This window comes from Lissotriton helveticus, chromosome 9 (assembly GCF_964261635.1).
Source record: "Lissotriton helveticus chromosome 9, aLisHel1.1, whole genome shotgun sequence".
Lineage (NCBI taxonomy): Eukaryota > Metazoa > Chordata > Amphibia > Caudata > Salamandridae > Lissotriton > Lissotriton helveticus.
In genome coordinates, this window is record NC_136070.1 from 68,467,367 (window position 1) to 68,488,221 (window position 20,855).

The 20,855-nt window shown below is 44.6% G+C and overlaps 1 protein-coding gene across 3 annotated transcripts in view; it reads left to right on the forward strand.

The window, feature by feature from the left end:
- SIPA1L1 (signal induced proliferation associated 1 like 1) overlaps positions 1-20,855 on the forward strand; it is a 681,304-nt gene that overhangs the window by 473,987 nt on the left and 186,462 nt on the right. For 2 of the 3 annotated variants that reach the window (XM_078659472.1, XM_078659473.1), the window contains exon 12: positions 3,647-3,925. In XM_078659472.1, the coding sequence (XP_078515598.1) occupies positions 3,647-3,925 (279 nt within the window). Of the gene's footprint in view, positions 1-3,646; positions 3,926-18,436; positions 18,590-20,855 lie in introns of all 3 variants that reach the window. The other variant, XM_078659474.1, reaches the window with a different exon arrangement.

A 20,855-nucleotide genomic window follows, 5' to 3' on the forward strand; every position in this document is an offset into this window, starting at 1 on the left:
GACAATACTGGGGCCAACGTGGGAGCCTTACTGGGCTCTATGCCCCAGAACAAAGATGTGCCCCCTAGAGCCTCTCAGGGCTCTAGACACAACTGTGGCGCTTTTGAGCCTCCCTGAGCTCCAAGTAAATCAAAATGCCCTTCTTGAGCCTCTCTGGGCTCAAAACACAATTGTGGGGCTCACGAGCCTCTCTGGGCTCTTCAAAACAACAGGTGCCCCCCAGGAGCCTCGTGGGCTCTTCCAACCAATGTAGCGCTGCCTTGAGCCTCTCGGGGCTCTACGTAAAGAAATGCACCACTGGTTGGGGCGAGCACACAGGGGGGGGCGGGCACCGACAATATGCCCTGACGCCCCCCTCTACCGCAAATGGCCGCCGGAGCCCTTCGTGGACTTCAATAATGCCCCCCAAGACAAGGCGATCACCACCGAGGAGGGCGGGCACCGCAATATGCCCCGACGCCCCCTCTCTCCTTACAGGAGCACTCACCGGGTCTGCCTGCTCTCCGGGCCCCCTGCTCCTCTTCACACGCCGAGGTCAGCCGGTACTGGGCAGCAGGCGGGGCTCTGCACCGGAGCCCCGCGGTCCTCACCTGCTCAGTCCCGGTTTCTTCTCCTCGCGCTGGAACTGCGGAGGCGGGACTTCCGGTTGCTTCTCCCGGGGCCGCGCTATGATTGGCCGGCCGGCCGGAACACTTCCGGGTCGTCGCGGGCAGCGCGACGGCCCGTCTTCGGCACTCCTTAGGTTGGGGATTAGTTAACCGGGCTCCCTCGCGTTAAATTCCCAAAACAGCAGCAAATCACCGGGGCAATCGCCGGGTGGGCACCGGCTGCGAGGATAACGCGCTCCCAAGCGCGCCAGCACACCATCAAGCGCTTCCAAGCGCTAGCACACCATCAAGCGCTTCCAAGCGCTAGGGGCGTACAAATGCAGCGCTTCCTGCGCTAAATGCCCAAATAAAGCGCTCTCACAGCGCTAGAGGCCAGTAAGGCGCTCCCTCAGCGCTAGGACAAAAAGAAAGCGCTCTCAAGCGCTAGGGAGCACTCAGTTCAGCAATAAAGTCCTTGTAGGCTGGCAGGGGGGCAAGGCTGGGCCCAGAGCCAGCACACTGGGTCTCCAGGCAGGGAGACACCCCAAGTGGCGGTCCTCTGGCCCAGCGGCAGCAACAGCCCCCTCAGGATCCTGGAAAAGAGAACCACATCTGTGGGGACACACCCCATTTTTATACAGTGCTTCCCTTTGTCTGAAGGTGCAGAGTGGGGGCGGAACCAGTCGCAGCTGGTTCTTGAGTACTCTGTTTACTTCAACCACCCTCTCTATTCCCTGGCAGGGCTTGGGTCATTAGACACACCACAGGGGGGCGGAGCCAGCATTGTGTGGGGAAAACCCAGCCCATCCAGGACACAGGTACACTCCTCCCACACATCACTCATGCTAAACTCCCACTCACCACCGGGCAGACCCATCCAGACTTCCTGGAGCCTGGCATGCCAGCCAGCTCCAGCCAATCACACGCCAGCACCCTCACAGCACACGTACAGCCATGTCTAGAAATGGCGCTTCCCTACTAGACACATACATGCTGCATACACCGTTGCGCAGCATTCACTCACACGAGTTCACACATACCAGACTCAAGCCTGTACACCCCACGCATCAGGAACTACCAGGGACACATACATTCCCCATGCATTCCTACGGGCGGGCAGGCCTAGCTCAGCACATGCACTCAGAGTGTGCACGCACTTTCCACTGGGACACAGTGAAAGTGCGCAGAATCCAAAAATCACCATCTCCAGGTCACCATTTCAAGCAAAAAGTCTAGGGGTGAACCTGCCCTAAGGGCCAAAGTCCAACACCATGTTTTCATCCTTAACCCCTTCCATGCGGCCGCGATTCCCCTGCTGTGCGGTAAAAACACGAACAGGGCGGGGCCGTGACGAACCCCAGCCGTCATCAGCACACGAGCACCGTAGTGCATGACGGCTGGGGTTCGTCATCAGCATCGAAGGGGTTAAATGCATATTTTTTAAATATGGATTGTAGTTTTTTATATAGTGCATGATTTTAAATAATCAAACAATACAAAATAGAGTACACACTAGTAACTGACACTATTAAGAGCAAACCTCCGAGGAAATGAAAATCTTAATGAACAACTTAATTGCAATATTTTATGTATGGCTACCTGGAAGGTACAAGGCCATCTTAGTTTCCAGCAGAGGATGTGGAATTGGAGCAGTATGCACAAGTTTCCTGTAATACCAAACACTTGCCTGGTGATGCTGACAGCCTTGTGGACACCTTGAGAAGTGACCACGCATCCTATCAAAAATAGGAACTGGATCAGTCTTTTTTCAACAGTTGTTTCAAAGACCGTTTCAACAGCTGCAGTGAATTCCGCAAGATCCTTTTATCTAACAAACATTTTAGGTTTTCACAACCAGATAATTTCACCAGGACAGTTTATGTAAAGCATTAGCATTCACTTATCAATACCACTTGTGCAGGATCATTTGGTAAATTACTAGAGCTATGCACAGGCTTAATTACCTGTTTGAACTGTGAGAGCAGCAGCTTAGGTTCCTGGCCTTCCGTGTCCCTCTTCTTTACGCTATGGTGCAAGTCTGGGGTGAAGCCATCTCTGGGTCTAGATTTGTTGTCTTAAAATAGAGGCAACCTTTTTAGTTCCCTGATTCTGCCACACACTGATGATTATTAAAGCTGAGTTAGCAGGTAGTACCTTGATCCTCTTTCAAGTACAGCATGCTAACTCCACTGGTCTTTTCTTTATCTTTTGTAACAAATTGATGTACCTATCCCATAGTGGGCAGCAACATTTTCATAAAGGTATAGTTCTGTCTGGAAACACACAGTCGGATTTAATTTTTTATCTATAAATGACGATAATATTTTATAATAGTAGGATTACTTGCCATGATTGCTCATCATATTTCTTAGTGCACTGCTTTCATTGGACTCCCTTACCTGTCCTGGGAGTTGAAGTCTTGGTTTGCTTTGACTGGACTAGTTGAATTAGCACACCTGGTAATGGTTTGTGACTCAAAACTCCAGCACTCGATACATTGATGCGGGAGTCATTTGCATGTTGATACGCAAAGATACTTCTGTAGTTATATAAATTCAATTTTGATACATTTTGCTCCAAAATGTTTGAAAGGTTAAATGTCGGGAAGAACATGCCCCCCACAACTGTGCTTTCAAGCCATTTTTCTACCATCTGAGAGGTATTATTTTTTAAAACTTCCCGAGAAAGGAGTGTTTAGAATTTCTGTACCTGGTGTGAGAGGATGTCATTATGCACATTGATTCAATGCATTCCACCTTGTGTGTCCTGGACTAGGAGCCAAAGTTGGAAACTTTCCTTCAGGTTTTCATGATAGGTTGCACGGTTATCCTTCCTATGAGAGATTCAATATACTCTCAAGATGTAGTCTGTCTCCTCTCCAATGTCTTAGAATCAATAAACCACCAGTGTCTGAGGGGGTTAAAATGAGTATTATCCAAGTAGCTGTGGTTGTGTTGCAGTGAAGTGACGCAAACACTCCGTGTATTGAGTAATTCATGATTGATTTTAGTGGAGAGTTGTTAATGATATGATCATTTCTGTGTGTTGCTTCTTTTCAGAGGGTGCTCGGAAACCTACCGCATGCCCGTGGTGGAGTACAAAGTCAATGAAAGTATTCCGTATGAGCTGAAATTCCCATTCAGGAATAACAACAAATGGCAGCGCAATGCTGCCAAGGGGCCAGTACCTCAGCTCAGCCAAATCCCTTCACAGTTGCAAAGCCCGGTCTCATCCAGATCTGTGACGGGAAAAGGTGAAGGGAAAAGCCAGCCTCAGGAGCGGTCCGCCAACATCCCTCGCAGCATTTCCAGTGAAGGGCGTCCATTGGATAATAAGAGGTATGCATCAAATCATTAAGGTATTATTTCACAATGCTAGTTAGACTTATTGAAGTTTCTAGTTTGATTTTTAGTGTGATGTTCCGATCTTGTGTGACACATTAGGAAGACCTATTTGTATGAAGGGTATTGCACGCAGAATATGGCTGTTCTGTAGTATTGCAGTGACAGTTTGGCTTCTCGAGTTGAAATAGCTAATATGACTGAAATAGTTTTATAGAGGCCATCTTTGTGTGTGGGTTTCTCTTCTGACGACGTCACATTTAGAATTTCTTGAGATTTCAAGAAAACTATAGATGTTGGAACATTGTATTTGATGCACCATTCAGCCAGTGTGGCAAAACTTCATATAAAGATGTTTCAGCCAATAATACGAAGACAAAGCTATGTCACATACTGGAATCTATTCCATCAGTCTTGTTCAGCTGAACGTCATCACAGCTGCTGTTGCCAGGCAGGCTTGAATGTGCAATATTGGTTTCAGTCTGAGCTCAAGTGTAGACTGGAGAATCCACAGAGGCGAGGCCAGGCAGGTTCAGTTTCGATTGTGAAGGAGATCCTACATACTGAAACCAGGAGTCCCCTGTAATTCTTCTGCAGTGTGTATTTTTGACAGGGGCTCCAGGTGTTGGTTGGGGGGGGGGGGGGGGTGGTTCCCTGTCCTCAGCCGGGGTGGTTTTTATTTTATTCTCAGATCGCCAAGGGGCGTGGTGAAGCAAAGAAGTGACTGCTGCTACTGGCTAAAAGCTATCAGTTGGAGTGTGGAGGCCCTGACATCAACCAGTCAGGGATCTCCCTGATACTTTTAAGGGGCCCACTGCGGTGTCGTCATGGTTGGGGGTCTTTAACTGGTGTACTCTCAGCACTCTGATAGAGCAAGTACTGAGGGTGGCACCTCAAGATGCACGTCAAGGTACTTGAACAGATCAACTTACAGCAGGTGAATGGCACCCTGGTGAGGCCTGTTGGCCTGGAGACCTAATTAGTATCATAATTCATACAGCTGCGAGTTGGAGAAAACAACACTTTTGAGGTCTGTGCTTTCATAGGGAATGTTCACGGGCCCCAAAACCAAGCATGACTTTATTTGTCCAGCTTAAGGGATAAAAAGAAATATCCAGCTGCAGTGGAATTGACACCTTGGCTGGGCCTTTGATGAGTTCAGGGTAGAATGCGGTGTGCACAGTTGAGACTCCATGCACTTGAAGAATCAGCACCTTTCGGAGGTCCCCTGTGCAAGGGAAAACATGGCTCAAATTCAAGCTCTGCCAATCTGAACAAAGTAAATGGAGCCATGTATGTGGTAACTAAAAATATGTATTCTTGTACAAGTGAACCCTCAGACAATGCTCCTCCTTTTGGGGAGGTGGGGCTAAGTCATTGGATGAAGTTAAACAGGAGGGCATAGGTGTTAGTCATGTTAGACCATATAGTTGGCTGTAGTATTGGCAGAGTGGACATACTGAGGCCGGTCAGCGAGTGTTACATGTCTGTGATGTGCTGGTGCGCAATGGTGATATTGGAGTAGAAATGTAGACCGTAGGACAGTAAGGTTTAAGGAGTTAATCTACTCAGGGATCCTGGTCAGAAATACCTCCTGTTACGCATTGTAGAGCATTTGTGCTGGCCTTGAGGGGACCAATGGGCTCTGTAGGGGAGGAGGGGGAGCTTGTGAAACTGCAAGTTACCTATGAGGGTACACTAGATGTTTCCTCATAGTGAATCTGTGCATGAGCGTGCTCATTGGATGAAAGACTCAAAAGGCCACTCAGTGTGAATGTAATGAGCAATGGCTGCAGGTGTTCTCTTCTACAGGCAGCATGTTCTCCCATGCAGTGCAGTGCAAGGTGGTGTGTTCGCATTGATGGAGCTGTACTGCCAGGCTCTATAAGCTGCTGTGTATTCCATCCCCTCCAAGGAGTGAACAGAATTCCGGTGCTTACAAATGTTTTTTTGTCAGAGCTAAATGTTAAGATTGAGTATGATAAACATGAACTTTGATAAGTTTGTGCGGATTTTCCAAGCAAACGAAGGAGTGTAATCCACCTTGGTTGGTTGGTTTTAGGGCTCGAGAGGTAAAGTAGGTACTTTTAATAGTTGCGGTTGGGCGTCAGTGGATGCTAGCGCTCACTCGGTGAGTGGCTGCTTCACAAACCTGATCTTAGAGGTGCCCATGGAGTACTGTCATTTTCATGAGGATGTTTTCAGCGAGACTTTTCTTATGCAGTATACCACATAGTGCTGGTTACGTTTATAATACTGACCACATACACACTTAACATTTTGAAAAAACACTCAATAGTTAACATTTCTCATCACTTTTTCTTATCACACCCCATTACTCCAAGGGATTGACCGTGATTTATAGCGTGTCTGAAGCTGTTGAAATGAATTATATTTCCCTAAAGGAATTATAATCTGTGCTCAAATACTTTGTGACTTAACACCATAACTATGACATTTTTTAAAAACCTAAATGTGTGAAATTAAAACTGAAAAATAAATGATATACTTTGCAGCAAAAAAGTTGCTAATACAACTTAACAAGTTCAAAAGCAGAAGTTTTGGGAGGAATGTGGGTATTGTGTGGAGTTAGAGGAGAGCCGATTCTATACACACACAGCTGGTACCAGCAAAGGTGCTCACATTGCTCGAAGGTCACAGCATTATCTGTTATAGGTGGAGTACTCGCCGAGCTATAAAATACCCCCCCTCCAACAACCACAGCCACCACGGCCCTCCCTCTGTTGCAGTGGCCTTTTTCGTGTTTGAGGCACAGTGTTCTGGACTGTGTTCCATTAATGATATCTGCGCCAAATGTGCGTCCTATTTACACACATCTTGCGGGATTCTAAAGGTGACTTGGGTTTCTGGATTTCCCTAGATGGATCCGAGAAAAAAGCTAAAATATATTTAAGGTTAGGGGTGCTAAGACCTCCAACTTCCCACCATTTAATAACAAGCTGATTTGTAAAAGAAATAGCCTAATCTTTTTTTTTTTTTGGTGGGGTTTAATCAACTTGCGGTTTGTGATGGAAACCGATGTGTTGCCGATGGGTGAACCCTGAAAGCTATACATTTTGAAAACAAAAGCTATTCAAAATTTAGCAAGGGATTATTTATGGAGATTGCCCATGGTTTCCCCAATGAAACTAGTCATTGAAATCAAAAACAATGTGATCTAGTAGTTGCGTGGGCGGGGTTACTAGAGCTCTCCCAGCCTATATCATGCCAGTTAGGCTGTGGAAGTGCAGCGGTCGACTGGTAGGATCACTCCTTGCTGAGTTTTTAGATAATCTGTGTTGAATATGGTTCACTGGCAATCATTGTGAAAATGCGTGTTTACTTAAAAAAAAAAAAATAGCTGCTAATCCTTTAAAAAATGACTGCTGCTAATACTGTCCTCTTTGATGATAGCTTCCCTCATTTGCACGAGCACTTTAACTGGGAGGAGTCCTTTTTTCTGTGTTAGTCCCTAATTGGATGCCATATTCTCCCTCGCACCTTGCTCAGCGCTCTAGTAGTTGGTGTTTGACTGCCTGCTGGAGCTCTCCTAGCCTTTATCATTCAAGTTAGGCCACAGACGCGCCAAAAGGAAGCCCATCTGCACCCGTTTGTGTTTGTAGCATGTCCAGCACCAACTGCTGCCCTTATCTTCCCAACCTCAGGCTACACCCTGATGGCCCTTAGTCCTGAACCATGTAGCACCTAGCTCCTAGTAGGCGTTCCTTTAGGCCTACTGCTCTTGATCCATTACCCGCACTGCCCCTGGTGACACCCCAAGCCCTAGAGCTCCACCTTGGCATAAGGGTGGCTTGAGGTTATCCCCTTCTCCTCCCCCACACAATATTCATATCGGCTTAATCAACGTACAGTTTGCTCCCCAGACATAAAACACACTTTAGATCTGCTTAATGATGACTGGGATATATTACTTCTAACGAAAACCTAGCTTAACTCCCTCTGAGCCCCGACATTGCCCTGGCCATTGAAGACAGCTAATCGATCACTTACATTCGTCATGCTGCTGGAGTGGGCGGTGGGATTGCCATCATCTACCACTCCACTTTTAGCTGTACCCTTACGAAGCTTGAAGTCCAAGACCTCATTGAAAGTCTCTTTTCCCTCCAGATATCCCCCAACTTCTCCCTTTCAGGACCTTAGTTTACCCCCCCACCCCGCAAAAACCCCCTGCCTCAGCCCTGGATGCACCTATCAATGTACTGTTTCCCCATCTACTTACAATACTCCAACTTCTTAGTCCTCGGAGATTTTAATGAATGGAGAACGCAATCAACTCCCTTAACAACTCCCTAGTACAAGGCTTTGGTATTTTAGCACCCTGAAAAACATCTTCCAGCAAGCGAACCACACCGCCCTGTAACCAGTTCACACCCAGCCTTCAGGAAGGAAAACTCCCATGCAAACAACTGGAACGAATGTAGAGTAGCAACTATGACATTGAGGGCAAGCCAGCTTATATCACTGTCCTCAAACAGTTCCGGAGGAATATAAAGAAAGCCAAAATTGCATTAGTTGCTTTGCTTAATGCATCTGCTGAAAGCGCCCCCAAAACAGTTTTTAAAATCGTCAAAACATTTTTGCAACCAGAGGCCTGCAAACATGATATGATCCAAATAACGACTCCAAAGAAGATAGAAGAGAAACAAAGGAAATCGATTTCAGCTTGCAACATATGCAGTATGACAAAAATATGTATCGACCATAAGTCGTGGACAATGAAGGAAACTGTTTTGTGTGAATTTGTTCTCTTTGTGAAAGGGCATAAAATGTGTTCTTGTGAAAGGGCATTGAACCATCATTTGAGCTGAAGTAGGCTAGTGGCTGAAGTGGGCAAACCCTTTGCCCCGTGACCTATGATGCGGCAGGTGGAAGCAGAATGTGAATCTCACAATAACTAATCAAAAGCCAGAAGTGGTTTGACCATTGCCTTATGATGTTTTGGTTGGGGGAGCATAATGTAAATTTCACAATAACCAATCAATGGCTGCATTGTGCTGTCCCCTTCGCCCATGTTTGGCAGAGCCAAATTGTAAATTTACAATAATAGACCAATGGCAAGAGGAGGTGACCGCCCAATGCAAGGTGGCCTGAAACCCCGCTGGGAGATTCTGGTTGGGTATCATGGCAGCAACCCAGAGCGAGAATCCTTTCTTACATCTCTACACTCCTGCAGAGGGATAAATGCAACCAGATGCATCACCACAGTACTTACCTTCACCTCTGGTGCACAGTCTGGTAAGTCATTGCCATTAGCGCACCGTATGGTCCTCTAATGTCCTTGATCAGGGTGCAAGGGGGTGGCGGCTGTCACTGGAGTCATTTCGCCCTTCTTTTATGTTTATTTATTTGAGAGAAGCCTGCAACCACGAGAGGTTCTCCGACACCTTCACCTCAAGGCAAGATATCCCACGAAGAGTGCACATAAAGGGAGCGTCCCTTCAACTGCATTTAGTTGATTCCCTTATCTATTGACTCTCAAGCCACCAGTACCAGCAGTTGCATAGGCTTTCAGCATCTCACCCTTTGTTGCACATTTCTATGTATTTAGTTAGTTATGTAAATGCGATCTTCGCTCCTGTGGGGCGGGGGATGCGCAGTTGTGGAAATATAGTTTAGTGGAATTTCAACATTTATTTTAGATGAATTCTTATGGTAAATAAATACGTAGTAAAAGTAAATCCTCAAGACTCGCATTTCACAGGTTTAAGCTATGCTGTATTGGACTTCAGTACCTTTTCCCATGTGAGTGAAGTGTTACTTTGCAGCTAGTAGCGTGCACAGTTCTCATACTGGTGTGTTGGCAGCCTATGTGGACTGGTTCTCCCTTTCATGATAGTGCACACAGTTCTGGTGTTTGCAACCAAGGTTCAGTGTCTGAGACATGAAGGAGGCTGATAAGGAGAAGAGGACCGTGGGGTGGATTGTGATAGCCGTATAGCCCACACAAGGTGCACTGTTGGTTTCTCTGTGTTTATAGGATCAGGGAGTGTGATGCAGGGTCATGAAGGAGCCTGCAATAATTAACACGATTGGCTGCATTTGTTTGGGAGAATCTATGTGGATATGTGATAAGTGTCATTCAATTCCCTTCATAATACAACTCAGCCCATATTGAACATTTAGCAGCAGGGCAATACTCCTAATTTATGACCTTGTTGTTGCTCTCCCACTACTGTGCATTTATTGACACTGCCCACAGTTCTACTGAGGGCTGCTGTCTCAAGTATTGTCTTCGTTGTCCATGCTTGCATTGATTCTTTTCCAAGCCTTTACAGGTGCGATGTCCCAACATTCGTCTGCAAGCCATTTGCTTCGCCCACTGTGCTTTGCGTTCTATGTATGAAGTTACAATTCTTCATTTCCTGATGTTTGGAGGTGATGACAGAATACATGTATTTTCCAGATGTAGCTAGCTGTGTTGCTGTAGATAGCTGCAACAGACCCTTGGTTTGGCAACAGCTGTGGAACTCTCCAGGTTGTATGGTCTGTGCCAGCTGTTCTGTTTTAGTTTACTTGTAAGCCGCATCCGCAGCAGTAGTTCGACCCTTTGTAATATGATCGTCTGTCACGTTTGTTCAGATGAGCGGAGAAATCGAATTGTGGAAGTAAAGTATGTACTTCAAGCGAGCATGCCTACCCCTCTCAGGTTGAGTAGGGAACTTTAAATAATGAGCTCTGTTGTGAAGCCCCCAGCTCGGGGCACCACACTTGGCTGCTATGACATGAACTCCATTTTCAATGTAATTTCCATTGAAATGAATGGGCACTCCATGACGAGTTACCCTTGTCATTAGCATCCAAGTGGGTAAAAATACGAGCAGTAAACCCCAATTTGGAACCAGGCCTTGTAAATAGCCTCTCCGTAAATCCTTCAGTTTTCTTGCAAATGACGGAAGCTAGTAACTTGTCAGTGAGCTTGTTACATACACTTTTTAAAAATACATTGTATTGCTTTAAATATTATTTCAGTTGTTTATTCCAATTTTCTGTTTCTGCCTTCTGTTTCACTCGTACTGTGAGGCTTTTCTCTACGGTTTCCATGGAAATGGGTAGAATCTCACACATTTGGTGACTAATTGCCTTTCCATTTAAAAAATGAAATGGAAATACTTTACGTTCAGGGAATGGCTGATTTTTTATTTTAGCGTATTTTGATCAGTTAGACTATTATTGAAAGAATAATTATTATAACCAGATGTACAGAACAAAAATATATCTTATGTGCACATATATTTGTTTGCTCTTGGTGCAAACAATGCTGTTTGAAAGCCAGGTCGCTCCTGGCAGGGTTGCGTCTTAAATTTTGGGTTCTTGCTAATTATTTTTAACACTTGGATGCTGTAATGAAGCCTACGCTTGTTTATTACTTTGGTGTGAGGAAGATGTTTTTCTCCAAAGTAATTATGGAGGTCATCCTGAAACGCCCTCCCTCCAACACCAGTTGTCAATTATCTAATGGCTAGAGACTGGTACAGAAAGACCCCTCCTCACCCAGCTAAGCAAAAAACGTACCGTAATGTAGTAGTACTTTTTTTACTTGAATCTTTTCATTAGTTTTCAGCTAATAAAACAAAAGCAAAGTCGCCAGTACTCTGTCTACAGCTCAGAACCTTCAGACTCTAGCATCTGCACCTCCTTGTTTCGTTTTTATCTCTAACTCTATGAAGGAAACTTAAGGTAACACTCTACTTTGCTACCACCTCTAGGTGAGCTACCTTTTGGTTCTTGATTGGAAATGTATTTTCCTTGGTCACTGCCTTTTAATGAATTCTCCTATGAACCTTGTCCGCTTGACACTCTGGTCTCAAAACAGGGGGGAACTTATGGCTTCTTTCAACACAAATACCTAACTCTCAACACCTCCTTCCACGCTGCCCTCACCTGCATCACTTCATGTCCTCCTCGGCCCCTGAACTCTACCTACCTTGTGGTCTTAATGTCATTGTGGCCGACTTCACTCCTCTATTCTTGTTGCCAAAATAAGTATGATTAACCTGGATTATAGTAACTGAGTATCTGCTTTTCTTTATCATGCAATGCATGACAAACCAGTGACGGGAAAGCTCCAGCCATAACTCGTTAGTATTATCATGAGCAACAGGGTCTACAGCATTCTAATTTACAGCCTTTAGTCAGTACATGTTGAAGGAACAGAGCACAGTTTTGAACACGAACCCAGGCAATATCCTTAGAGCCAGGGTTGCACACCTTGAACGATTTACGGCCGCAATTACACTGCTGGTCCTTTGCTCCATTTAAACCAAGCACCCCACCAGGACCACTCTCATCTTCCAGCTCATTCCTTTATCTCCAGCTGCCCGTCCAGCTCAAGAACCCACCCAAAAACAAGTGGGCACTTACTTCCTCACAGGTTCCATGCTTTCAGAGCTTGGAACAGTAAGGCATGAGGTCGGACTAACGCATGCATGCATACAGAAGACACGAATGACTTGGAACATCACTCCATCTCTTTCACTTCATTTCTACATTCATGCAGCCTGGACCTTGTTTTAGATGGCAATATAAAAGCATATAGAGCACACTAGCACTAGTGTATAACCGGGGATGGGAACTAGAGGCACAAGCGATAGGAGCTAGCCAGCCTTCAACACAAAATTTGAAAACAAATGCGGCTGCTCGTAGTCAAGTGATCTACAGGTGCCTAGAGATGCGTGATTGGTGGGGGCATCTTACGAAAAGTGAAAGAATGGCCTTACACACCACCTGGTGTCATGCTGCATCATAGGCCGTCCTCGCCCTCTAAAAACTCAGTTTGATAGAGAGCGGGCATACACCTGTCGACAGGGATGCACTTCTAAACTAAGTGGGGGCCCGTGGGTAGTGAAAGTGATCTAAAAACCATTACAGTTGTCATAAAGATTAGTTTTAATTAATTGATTACCAGTATGGTATTTAAATAAGTGTGCGGCGACTAGGGAAATATCCCTTCACCATAGTGTTGGTGGTCAATATGTTTCTGCTCAATGTCCCATGCGTGTACGTGGCATTCATCAGGAGCGTATATCTAATGGGGCTCCGTCTTTATAATTAGATAAAGATCAACCACTATATGGGGTATGAATTATCGCTATCCCCACTCCACGTCTAGCTCTAGAACTCGAACATACTTTCCCCATGGGAGGTCGTGGGGGAAGGCCCCTCTTTTGACATTTGTCTCTCGGTACGCCTTCCGCCGTTTAACCTAGTTGTGTCCGCTTCGCCTCTCCGTCGGTCAACGAGTGGGGATAGCGATAATTCATACCCCAGGAGAGTCCTTTTGCTTCCCGTCTGAAATTGCTGACCGCTTGGCTGCAAAATATTGCGCTTTCATTTCACTCTTGTGCCAGTGAGCTCATGAGCTTTTGGAGATGCACCTGTGAGAGGTACTGAGACATGAGGACTGTGGCAGTATTCTCAGCAAACTTGATAAAATTAGTCAGACCGACAGAGAGGCGAAGCGGACACAACTTTGATTTTGTTTGAACAATAAGTCTGTCTCAATTTCTATTTATGATGGTTCTTTACCACGTAAACAATTAAAGGGAACGTATTATCTCTCCCATACCGGAAGCACAGCTTTTTTTGCGTGCGTTGCTCAAAAGATGCCACGATTCAATCAATTATGTAGATTTATTCAATTATTCAAATTTTCACTTTTCCATTCCTTTCCTCCGTCGCATGAAAAAAACAATATGTAATCAATTCTGACGCAGTAGATATGCCCATCTCGGCCTTTTCTAAGGCAGGAAACCTACATAACATCCTCGGTAGTGTTTGTATCCAATACATTTCGGTCTATTTCATGGCCCTTCTTCAGGGGTTCACTACAAATATAAATGAAATTTAGGCTTTGTTTGTAAAACATTCATTTCATGCCAATAAAAACATTACTCATTATATAAAAATGTTTTGAAATTCAATGTATTAATCTGCGTATTCCCTCTAATAACTCACAACGCTAAACTGTTCACAATATTCTTCCCTCCTTCCTTATCACAGGCGCACGTTAAAGGAAAAGCGCGATCTTATCTCTCCCACTGCCTCAGTTCACTAACCTTCCCATATTGTTCACACCAAACCTCGTAATGTCCCTCTCATACCTGTGATGCGTTGCATGAACTTATTTCTCCTTATTGAAAGCGGCTAAGCCACTGCACTTCTCTTGATTTTAAATTAGGCACCTCATTGCCTCTGCATCATATCTGAGCTGTCTGATTAAATAAATTAAAAACAAAAAAAATAGTCTTCCATACAGTGATTCTGACTGAATTGGTATAGTATGAACTAATGTGACCCTTGCATCCTCTCTCCCATCACATACTAATTTGAAGAGTCACAAGTATGTTTCCACCTGCTTTACGTTCTCTTGTGTATATTTAGTCTATATTGTACCTTCTTTGCTAAGGGGTTTGTTAAAAAATAAAATGTTTATGAAGGGTCTTAAATGATGTTTTTCTTTCATATTACAAAGTTAAAAATTACTTGTGGCTGTCTAAGGAGCTATTTTTCTTGATTTTTGATTCTATATCATCGTTAGCTGAAATTTATGGTTTAGTTTTCCTTTTACTTGCATCTTTAAATCTGATTACATTTTGGGATTATTGCTGGAAATCAAAACTGTGTAGTCTACTACTGATGGAGTTATGTTTTCTCATTTCTTGGTTAGTTCAGTTTTCTTTGATTTGATTGTTGCTCTTTTTGTTATAAGCTTTCCTTCACCATGTTTATGCTGGTAGTTCTGATGGAGACTTCTATCGGCAAGTTTCTCAACTTAATAATATACATGGGCCCCAGATCTGGTAAACTCTTCAGCAATTCTCCAGCATGTCATTAGGTAGCAATGTTTGTGTCCACAATGACTCCGTATAGCCCCAGAATGGACTGAACAGAGCAACATATTAATGCAATTACTGAAAGCTGATGTCCGTTTGTTTCTTTCTGCTCCCTTTGTCACGGATCCTGCTCCAAACTTAGTTGGTCTTACCACTCCTCCTAAAAGCTTTCACACTGATAGGAAACAATGTTGCTGCTGTAAACAACTGGGTCGAAGCTGTGTGATTAGTTTAGGAAGTGGATGTTTGTGAGGGACCCACACAAGGTGTGTATGTGGTGCTTGGTCTCTGAGCACAGCTAGGTTGTGGGGAAAGTGTGCCCTCAGGCACCTTAATTTGATTCAGACTGGGAGACAAACTCTATGTTGCTAAACGCTAAATGTCATTGTCGATGCACAGGCCCCACTCCAGTACGTGGTCCTGGCCTCGAGGCCACCGGTAAGTCCAAGTCTTGCACAAGAAAGTGGGACTTGTCGTTATCTCCACTAAGAGTATAAGAGGGTAAGGTTTATGGGCATCAAAAAGTAGATCACCTTCTTCCCAGGTCTCATGAATCCAAACAGATTTCATAGTTGCTTCCGCCATGCCTGCGTTTCTTTGGATGCTATTAACACTGCAGCTCCAACCAGACTAAGCAACTCTTCACCATCATCAGAGTTCACCTGCTCATCAGCTACTGAAAACTCGATAACCTCCTCAGAGGAACTCCACCTCTCGTGCAGACCACTTACACAAGATAGCTACAATGTACAGAAAGTTTCATCCCAACCCACTGAGCTCTCAGCTTCCCTACCCCCTGAAGACCACCTCCGACTACCCGCTCACCACATGAGAACAACTCAGCACACCAAACACAGTTGCCTTAATGAACTCCATCCACTCAAGGGCCCCTACTGACCCATGCCACCATCTACTCTTCAACCTCGGAAGGGATGAGATCAGCCACCATCCTCAACACCCCCATAGCCTCCTTTCCTTATGCCTGGAAAAACCCAGAGGCCAGACCCCTCCTTAAGAAACCCTCCGCAGACCCCAGCGATCTCCAGAACTGCTGCTCCATCTAATTTCTCCCATTTCCCGCCAAGGTCGTGGAGAAAGTCATCAACCTCCAACTCACAAGCGCTTGGAGCAAAAAAACCTGCTTGACCCCTCCTAATCAAGATTTAGAGCCAACCACAACGCCAAGACAGCCCTGATCACTGACCGACGACATCCGCACCCTACTCTACAGAGTAGATTTGCCCACCCTATTCCTCCTTGACCTCTCCGCGGCCTTTACAATCTCCCACTACTCTCCAAACGTCTACACCACATAGGAATCATAGAGGACGCTCTTAGATGGATGGCTTCATCCCTCACAGAGTGTTCCCAGGAAATCCTCATCCCTCCCTTCACCTCACAACCCACCTGCACCATCTGTGGTGTCCCTCCTGGTTCGTCCCTCATTCCAACCCTCTTCAACATCTACATGACACCGCTAGCAGACATCGTCAGAACCCACAACATCTATGCCGACAATACCCAGCTTGTCTTCTCACCCCCGGCTGACCCACCACCACAAAATCCAATATCCACAACTGCATCAAGAACATCTCAGCCTGGATGAAGGACAACTGCCTTAAACTCCACATGGATAAGACTGAGGTGCCGATTTTTGGCATCGACATCACCCTCTGGAACGACTGCTGGTGGCCATTGGAACTCGGACCCACCCCACATTGAAACACCACGCCAGCAACCTTGGCATCAGTCTGGGCAGCAAACTCTCGATTAAATGACAGGCCAATGTTGGCTCCTCAGTCTGCTTCCACACACTCTGCATGATCCATGTAATCTTCAAATGGCTCCCCATCAGCACCAGGAAAACAATGACGCAGACCCTGATCACCAGCTATTTGGACTACGGCATCGCACTCTATACAGGCACCACCAGGGAACTCATGAGAAGAAAGACGATACACAATGCAGCAGCCAGACTGACCCTCAACCTCCCCAAAAGTGCCCACCTCACCACCTCCGCCATCACCTGGGAGACCTCCAGTGCCCCCCATTCCCATCCAGAAAATATGCCCTTTCAAACTCCAGACTTGCGCCTACAAAGCCCTCCAGGACCTAGGACCTGCATACATGAACCACCGCTTGAACTTCCATCAACCTTTCAGGAACCTCTGCTCACCTTATCCTTGCGCAGACACCGCCCACCACCGGAGGGTGGTCCTTCTCCCACTTTACGGCCAAGTCCTGGAACACCCTCCCCCCTACAACTCAGAACATCACCTTCACTGACAGACTTAAGAAGTTCAAGACCTGGCTCTTTGACTAAGAACCTCAGCCCAGTGCCTGGATACTTGCACAGTTGATAAGTCATGCTCAACAAATACAGCATGATTGATTGATTAGATGGATTCTAGAGAGTATTACTTACATTAGGTTTCCTTACTAAAAATAAAAGGAGTTTAGATCCATTCCTGCATTTTTGAAGTCTGAATTACTTTCTAACCATGGAGAGATATGATGCAAACTTATCCTGGACTAGTGTTGCATTAGGGTATTAATTTATAAACATTTAATTTCCTGGAAATTTACACTTCCCAGAATCTTCCTGTGGTACCACAAGCTGCTCCTTAAAATGTTGAAATAGACTATGTAGTGGAGCTTGTACGACACTCGAGCGTGTTCTGCTGCACCAAGTTGTGCCACGTTCTGCGACGCGTGACAAATGTGGAGTTGAGACCCAAAGGTGAACGGGGTTAGTAGTCAGCAACATACTGAATTCTAAGGAGTTATATTGGTAATTTTCTTACTCTTACAGGAGGTTTGCAGCTTGCCACCAAACTATGGAAAAGGTTAATCAAGAACAGTACATTTTGGAAGTGGATACAGCAGTGGCCCCTGGCATTTGTTCCTACAATCAGATTTTAAAATAGAAATCCCTGGACAAGTGTTTCAAATGTATATGGCAAATTTCCCTTATTGAAGCATGCACAGTCCCAGCTCTATGAAAATTAAATATTATTCTACCAAAGTAAACTGTTGTGTATTCATTGTGTAATGCAAAGCTCAAAAGGTGTGATCATTTAGGATGAAACCTGGAATATTTAAAATTAGAAATTGAGCTAAGTTTAAAAACTACCTTGAGAGGAGAAAACGGGGTGGAAGTAAAGAGTTAGCCCCTCCTTTGGCTGCTTGCTGTACCAACTAAGTAAGGTTGCTGTGTCCCTGAACTTTATTTAATCGACGAGCAAGGCAGCGCCTAGAACAATGTTGAGTTAGGAAAAGTATTCGAAATTAAAGGAACTACCCACTGGAAGGTCAGACAAAATATCCAAAGAAGATAGTGCCATTTAGCCTCATAATAACTTCAGCCCTATGTTGTTCTAGCATGCCGAGTGTATTAGCACCCCTGATCTATAAACTCCAGTGACAAGAATGTTGGCATTTGCGGATTCAGCAATGCCATGGAGTGAGGTGACTTCACTTCTGGAGTCTGATCTCAAGTGTGAGGCTGTTTTGCGAGGACCAGAACTGTCCTTGATAAGTTTTTCAGACCTCCTAAATTTTTGGTGCAACCGTTGGTGAAACAAGGGAATGGTTTTCCAAGTACCCTTGTGCAACACCTCAAGTTTTCCTCTTCCTCTTCTGTTCCTAACAACAGGTTTTCTCCTGGTTCTGAAATATACGTGACGGTTTCATCAGTTGCTCTGGTACACACCCAGCCATGTCACAATTCTCCAAGTAACCTACACTCCTCTAGTGACATTGGTTCTGGTGGGGATACTCACAGACGTCAAACGTCCATGCCTGAGGGGTAAGCAGTAATTTTGTTTAGTGTGGCTACATTCTTTTTGGTTCCGGCTTTCGCTGCTACCGCTTGTTTTACGCAGTGGCAAAATAATAGGGCTGCTGCATGTCTGAAAGGACCCATAATAGAGCTCTGGGTGCATGGTAGTTCTTGGCAGCGTCACACCTCTTTTCTTGCTTTTGTCCTACATGGACAACATTTCCATGACCTTCTAACGACCAATTTGTTTGTGTGGTGCTTTAAATGTTTTCCTGTTTTTCTTCAAATTTCTGCAAAGTATAACTTTATTTTCAATGCAAGTGTGTACAGTCCCCACGGACTTGTATTGGACTAACTCAGGCTTTTTGGCCTACTGGAGTGGGATTTATGGCGTTATGAACTGATTGTCTTTCTGTCCATGTTGTACACAGTAATTGTCATCTGTTAGTGCATGCATTGGTTTTTGGCTAAAAATGTTTAGTGGATCATTTTAAATGCTTAAAATAACGTCTCATCGGGCCAACACCGTGGGAACGATGTTCCATGTCCTTTACGTAATGGATGTATTTTCCCCTCAAGCAAGGGCAGCTACCTCACCATTCTTTTCTCTTCTGTCAGTCTGTATGCCTCAGAAAACCTATGTCTTAGGGGCAGGAGAGTGATTGCAACTTTAAGAAACCACTAAGTAGAATGTCCGCTTAAGTATAGAATTGGATGTCTCGATATTTCGTCAAAGATACGGCAGACCTAAATTCAGAGTTTGGTCTAGGTCATATGCAAATAGGCATTAAAAAGTGCAAGTATTTATCTGTAGTATGTGCAGTAAGTATGCGCCAACAATGGTGTTGAGTAATTGAGACAACAGTAAGATTATGGCAATGCGCAAAGAGGTATGGGGAGGCCCAAATGGTGTTGACCGAAGCATAGATTTGACTGGCCCTTGTTTACAGAGGCCATCTTCAACCCTGGTGTCCAATGGCATGTAACACAAGGTAGTCCTCAAAGTACACCTCATTACGACTATGTAGTATGTACCTGTCTCCCTTTAGCAGAGCTGTAGCAGTTCTAGTACAGCATGTTGTAGAGGAATGGGGCAAAATGCTGGCCAAGTGGAGGGGCGTTGGTAATCAGATTGTAATATTCAACCGAGTACTTTATGGGGAATTTGGTTGGGCGATTCTGCAAAGTTTTTTAAATTATTGTATCCGTCCAGCCTCCTGTACTGGAGGAGTGTAGTTATACACGCAGGTCCAACCTAAAGTTTGCTCCATTGGCTCTGAAAGGATGCTAGGGTTGAAGTTTCCACCTCGCTTCACTCTCTATAGAAGCTTTCGATCAGCATCTACATACTTGTGCCAGATTGCCTCTTCTGAACCTGGAAGTGGTGGGTCCACATATTTGAAAAACTCTTTGCCTTCATCTCAGAGCCCAACCCAGTATACGTCAGGTTCAGAAACCTGCAAAAAGGTGATTATTTTTCAAAAAGCATTTTGCTTAAACTGCTTGGGATACCTGCTTAAACAGTAACATGAACCGAGCACCAAAAATACTTAATATATCTGAAATAAGTTAGCCATCAGTGTAAGCATCAATGTTTTGTGAATGATTGTTTTTTTGTAACGGAAGACCAACCCAAATTATTTGTATACTTCTAGCGGGGAACCAAGCCCATTCAACTCTTTCTCGAACTTTCCCTTTGTCTCACATATCACTCCCCAACATCTCACCCCCTTTGCTTAGTACTTTGTAAAATAATTGTTTTTGCTGTCTTACAGCATTTAAATGTTCCTGTCAGCTTCTTTCCGGAATTCTCGCCTTTCTCATGACCGGGTATGCAATGCTTACACTAAAGTAGAGTCCTGGCTATCTGTCACGCCATTGGTAATCTTGACACTTAAACTAAAAGGTGTAAATGAAATTAAAAAAAATATTTTGTGATAAATATTTCTACTGAATTCTGAAACAAGAAATGCGAACTTAGTTTTCTGGACAAAATTGTTACATCAGAGCACCATTTGTTCACTTAGTAATTTTTGAAAATGTTGGTGTTGAAAAAAGTCTACGAACCTGAATATTGCTTGGATTTCCACCACTAATAGTTTTATAGAACAATTGCATATTTCAACAAAAATATAATGGCTTTCAGAAGCAAAGCCCCACAAATGAATTCACCTCTAAAGTAAATTCAGAAACATTACAAGCAGCTCCAAGAAATCAGTGACTTATTATAGGTGCCATGACCCTCCATCCACCGGCTTGGTATTAATACATTTAAATAAAAAAGAAAATATAT